Source organism: Prorops nasuta, unplaced genomic scaffold (assembly GCF_024137725.1).
Source record: "Prorops nasuta isolate Cenicafe-Biocafe unplaced genomic scaffold, Cenicafe_Pnas_1.2 PNAS00187, whole genome shotgun sequence".
In the NCBI taxonomy this organism is placed as follows: Eukaryota; Metazoa; Arthropoda; class Insecta; order Hymenoptera; family Bethylidae; genus Prorops; species Prorops nasuta.
Genome location: NW_027116983.1, coordinates 27,193 through 30,473, shown reverse-complemented (window position 1 = coordinate 30,473; position 3,281 = coordinate 27,193). Strand labels below are relative to the sequence as shown.

At 28.5% G+C, this 3,281-nt stretch overlaps 1 protein-coding gene across 1 annotated transcript; it reads right to left on the bottom strand.

The window, feature by feature from the left end:
* Positions 1-1,449: 1,449 nt before the first annotated feature.
* On the bottom strand, positions 1,450-2,582 carry LOC136785200 (uncharacterized). Its single transcript, XM_066746213.1, has 6 exons — positions 2,574-2,582; positions 2,287-2,484; positions 1,911-2,042; positions 1,694-1,836; positions 1,627-1,644; positions 1,450-1,480 (listed from the first exon to the last, which is right to left on the bottom strand). Exons 1-6 carry the CDS (start codon positions 2,580-2,582, stop codon positions 1,450-1,452), a joined length of 531 nt encoding a protein of 176 aa, XP_066602310.1.
* Positions 2,583-3,281: the final 699 nt, after the last annotated feature.

Here is a 3,281-nt window from a genome sequence, read left to right as displayed (position 1 = left end):
TGGTATACAGTCACAATACACCATTTATAGAACAAATATTTCCAATTAAGAAAATAAGGCTGCTTTTCATGTTGTATTAGTTTCTAAAGAGAAAGTTTTGTAAATTATAATGATAGGAAAGGTAAATACTTAAAAATAAAAAGTTTTGACCATCGATACTGTTCAGTAAAATGTTTTTCTTTTTACAATTATATTAGTTGTTAATAATAGCAGCAGTGGAAGTGCTCGCATATGCAATTATTAAGTATGCCAGATGATAAATTGGGGCAGAGTTAAGTTTAACCGCAAGGAAATGATATCAGATAAGTTGTTACATGTTTTTATATCTATCTTATAAAAAAATTAAATGAGTAGAGAAATATTCTTTGTTGAAATGTTGGTTCTATTACAGGTTATTTTTAATAAAAAAAAATACACTACTCCCAGTGGATTCTTTGGCAGAAAAGCATCAGTTCTTCAGTATTAAAATATAGGAAAACAAAAAGAAACTGTGCAGTTGAGGCAGTATACCGTTATCAATGAAACTCAGTTTAGTTTAGTTAACTGTCACCAATGTAAGTCATATTTATGCTGGAATCAAGTATTCTGATTTACCTTGTTTATCTTGGCTATGATTGAGTTTATTGTGCTTTCTTTCGTGTCCAACATAGTACTTTGTACAATTGTATTTTATCTACCGAAATCCAAAAACCTGATAAATATTTCACAAACAAAGCTCAGTAAAGTTTTAGAAGTCATTCGGCAAGAATTAAGATACATCTTCAATTTTCAATTTTTATTTCAGGTTGTAAATTAACTAGCACAGAGGCAGTAAACATCATAAGTTATTCTATTGTAAATGCATGCAAAATTAGTTAGCAGTATATTTACTCCTGCTAATTTTAATCACTTTATAATTGGATATCGATGAATGCTTTTTACATATCGCATAGTCAAAAAGTGAAATAATATATATATACTCTTTATATTGCAGCTTGAAAAGAAGAGGCACTAAATAAACAACAATTGGATAGTGAAAAGATGAAATAATAGTCAAAGATTGTATACTGTGTTCAGCATTATTTATTATTAATAACTGCAAATGTGATTTCATTGTCCTTTTACAGGTATTTATTTTTTAATTTTATAAAATCACAAAGTGTATTTTTAGATGTTTGCTTATCTATTCTAATCACTGGTATGTTAGCATGGTCATTAATTTCAATTTTTTCCTTTCTTTTACCCATTGTTAGTAAGGTGTTTACCATATTTAACTTTTCTTGTTCAATTAACTCTCTTACACTGTTAAAATTTTCCATTAAAAGTAGGATTCTTAAATTTCTGTCTTCATTATTTGCAATTTGGTTTAATTTCGTGTTGAATTCAATAATTTCATTATTAAAATCTATAGTTTTCTTTTTCTTCTCTCGTAGTTTAAATGTCATATCATTCATTTGATTGAGTTCGATGTTAGTTTCTTTTATCTACATCTTTATATGGCCTAAAAAATTACATAGAAATAAAAATTATGTTTTCATTTAGGTTTTGCAGATAATGCTTGATGGAAACAAAAGAAATAAGTAACATCTATTCATAAAGAGAAAAAGTACACAGATTGTGGAATGTAGGATGCAAAATGTATATTACTTGATCTTCACACAGCAACTACTTTAAATACAGCTTCTTAAACATTCAAAAATTCAAGTTATTTCACTTACTGATGAACGAGTTGATGTGTGGCTTCTTCCCCAAATGTGCATTTAATTGTTTATTGTAGGATTCAGAGAAGTTATTTGTTCTATTATTTAAGTTAAAAACAGAAAAATTTTCTGCCTTTATTTCTTTCAACCAAAATTTCTCATAATAGTAAAAATATTTTTCAAGAATTTTCCAAATTGAGATTCTGTTTGAGTTTTTAATAAGTAAAATACATCGGAAATATAAGAAGATGGTAATAAGGCTAAAAGTGTTAATTTCCTTATGACTATAAATCTTTCTGGGTAAAAGCTTTTGTGTTTCTTTTTATTTATAATTGAAAGGCTTTGAGCCTTCTTCATTAATGTCTTAAAAAATAAATAAAATGGATTTAGTTTTCGTGACACACAAAGCTTACATTTTATATTACCAAGATATTAACGATTTTTGTGTTTTCAGAATTCGTATAAAGTCGACGACAACGATGATTTGTTTGGTATTGGATTCTTCATATGGTATTTCATTATACCTACACTATGACCAAGATATGGCAGGATTTGAAACTTATGTTGTCGCCCACTTTACATTTAGAGATACGCAAGAGTATCTTACTTGAGAGTAGTGGAAGAAACAATGTGATATTTGTACTTCAGGATAAACTAACTGCATTGCATTCGTCATAGCCCGTTCGTAATCAAACATAGCGAGTTTAGGTTTAAAACAAGTAAAATTATATTTTAAAAAATTTAGTATTTCTACGTAATCTGATGTGCGCCTATTTTTCATTAATATCCAGAAACATGGGATAGCCTGAAGTAGATTAATTAAATATGCTTAGTTTCATTTAATTTATGTTACGAAAATAATGCGGTGTAAGGACTAATAATGTATGCTTTTACGTTTCGCATCTTAACTATTTACTTCTGGCAAATTAATGTATTCTGTAATTGATTCTCTTGACTTATCTAAACCTTTCCAAATTTTGATTCCGCAATGTGTAAACCTGTTTCCTTTTACAAAATAACTGTGTTACGTTGTTTAAAATCAATGTAAATACGTGAATATTCGAAACGTATGTAGCTGCAATAGATCTAATCTTACCTTTTCTGCATAATCAACAATTGTAATCAAAATGCTAAGTAACTGTAAATTCTTATCTTTCAAATTTGGCACAACTTGGAATGTTCCATCAATAAACATATTTTCTGCAGATGGAAGTATATGTTGTATAAATTCTGTATCATATAATACTATGTTTAACATATTTTCATCATCATTTTTCAAAATTTTAGTGCTGAGCGTAATTTCTCCATGATCTTGTGTTAGATAGCGTGCTAAGCTTGAAAGATCGTTTTCATCTAAAATAATATTCGGTCTATTGTTTGCCTTCTTAATATACCGTTGAACCGTTCGTCTGCATGTATTAAACGGGGTTACAACTTCAATTTTGGGATTACTATATTTTAGAAACAGTGCAAATATATATATATATATATATTGTAACGCGCGGAAAGGAATTCCGGGTTAAAATAATTAATAACTACACGGCCAAAATCCAAGGACACAATCTTTATTTATCACTAAAAAATCTCGGGGGGAGAGGCCTC